The following is a 1,971-nucleotide window of genomic DNA, read 5'->3' as shown; positions in this document are numbered from 1 at the left end:
AGTTGATTTCTTCACACCAAGCTGCTTACCTATTGCAGATTCAGTCTTCCCAGCCTGGTGCAGGTCTACAATTTTGTTTCTGGTGTCCTTTGACAGCTCTTCGGTCTTGGCCATAGTGGAGTTTGGAGTGTGACTGTTTGAGGTTGTGGACAGGTGTCTTTTATACTGATAACGAGTTCAAACAGGTGCCATTAATACAGTTAACGAGTGGAGGACAGAGGAGGCTCTTAAAGAAGAAGTCACAGGTCTGTGAGAGCCAGAAATCTTGTTTGTTTGTAGGTGACCAAATACTTATTTTCCACCATAATTTGCAAATAAATTCTTTAAAAATCAGACGATGTGATTTTCTGGATTTTTTTTTCTTCTCATTTTGTCTCTCATAGTTGAGGTATACCTAGGATGAAAATTACAGGCCTCTCATCTTTTTAAGTGGGAGAACTTGCACAATTGGTGGCTGACTAAATACTTTTTTGCCCCACTGTATATTTGCAAAAAATGGAGATAAACAAAAAAATATATATATAAAATGTATATCATTTGTTGCTTTGGAGTGCCATTTCAATAAATGTTAAATTAATAGATATATACATTTGCCTTTGAAATGAATAACTGACTATTAAATACACCCTGAAATAAAAAAAAGGTAGTAAATGTGAATTTACTCAAACAAAAATACCTCAAATAATAAATGTGTATTTGCATAATAAATGTTTTCTTTTTTTTAATAATCTTATTTATTTAAAATTCGAATGGAATTGTATTCTGCCAGTGTAAAATCTGACCACCATTGTTGCGTTCCGTCCCTCTTCAATGTCACTTTTACCCTTAAAAACGTCAATCTTCACACCACTTGTTTTTCTTTATTCTGCAGGAGTTTCGGACCAGAAGCTGTTTGCAGGGCTGCTCATTAAATGCGTGGTGCAGCTTGAACTCATCCAGACCATAGACAATATCGTATTTTTTCCGGCAACCAGCAAAAAGGAGGACGCAGAGAACATGGCTGCTGCACAGGTAAGATAAAACCCCTATTTATGTGTTACATTTGTTTTTATTTCCATTTGAGGAATGAGTTACATTTTACTGCATGAAAACTCATGTCAGTAATTCAAGTTGTCTCAAACTGTCCTCCTTTTAGCGTGATGCTCTGGAGGAGTCTGAGGCTGAGGGGGGGGAGGCGGGCTCAGAGCAGGGCATGTACCGTCACATGACCTCCGCTCACCTCTTCAAGCTGCTCGACTGTCTGCTGGAGTCGCACACCTTCGCCAAGGACTTCAACTCCAACAACGAGCAGAGGACAGCACTGTGGAGGGCAGGTAAACACAAACACCTCCACCATGGCTCAGAAACAAGTCTGCGCTATGAGAGCATCTGTCTGTTGTGAGACTACCTTTAAATACAGTGGGGCAAAAAAGTATTTAGTCAGCCACCAATTGTGCAAGTTCTCCCACTTAAAAAGATCAGAGAGGTCTGTAATTTTCTTCCTAGGTATACCTCAACTATGAGAGACAAAATGAGGAAAAAAAAGCCAGGAAATCACATTGTAGGATTTTTTATGAATGAATTGGTAAATTCCTCGGTAAAATAAGTATTTGGTCACCAACAAACAAACAAGATTTCTGGCTCTTACAGACCTGTAACTTCTTCTTTAAGAGCCTCCTCTGTCCTCCACTCGTTAACTGTATTAATGGCACCTGTTTGAACTCATTATCAGTATAAAAGACACCTTTCCACAACCTCAAACAGTCACACTCCAAACTCCACTATGGCCAAGACCAAAGAGCTGTCAAAGGACACCAGAAACAAAATTGTAGACCTGCACCAGGCTGAGAAGACTGAATCTGCAATAGGTAAGCAGCTTGGTGTGAAGAAATCAACTGTGGGAGCAATTATTAGAAAATGGAAGACATACAAGACCACTGATAATCTCCCTCGATCTGGGGCTCCATGCAAGATCTCACCCCGTGGGGTCAA

At 39.8% G+C, this 1,971-nt stretch overlaps 1 protein-coding gene across 1 annotated transcript; it reads left to right on the top strand.

Moving 5' to 3' along the window:
- The first annotated feature begins 836 nt into the window (after window positions 1-836).
- Window positions 837-1,550, top strand: LOC104957714 (brefeldin A-inhibited guanine nucleotide-exchange protein 1-like). The gene is made up of 2 exons (XM_010785368.1): window positions 837-1,011; window positions 1,136-1,550. Exons 1-2 carry the CDS (start codon window positions 997-999, stop codon window positions 1,379-1,381), a joined length of 261 nt encoding a protein of 86 aa, XP_010783670.1. The 5' UTR covers window positions 837-996; the 3' UTR covers window positions 1,382-1,550.
- The last annotated feature ends 421 nt before the right edge of the window (window positions 1,551-1,971 follow it).

This window comes from Notothenia coriiceps, unplaced genomic scaffold, assembly GCF_000735185.1.
Source record: "Notothenia coriiceps isolate Sejong01 unplaced genomic scaffold, NC01 NC01_scaffold00027596, whole genome shotgun sequence".
NCBI lineage: Eukaryota > Metazoa > Chordata > Actinopteri > Perciformes > Nototheniidae > Notothenia > Notothenia coriiceps.
Note: the sequence above shows the minus strand (reverse complement) of the source record. Positions and strands in the feature narration are given on the sequence as shown.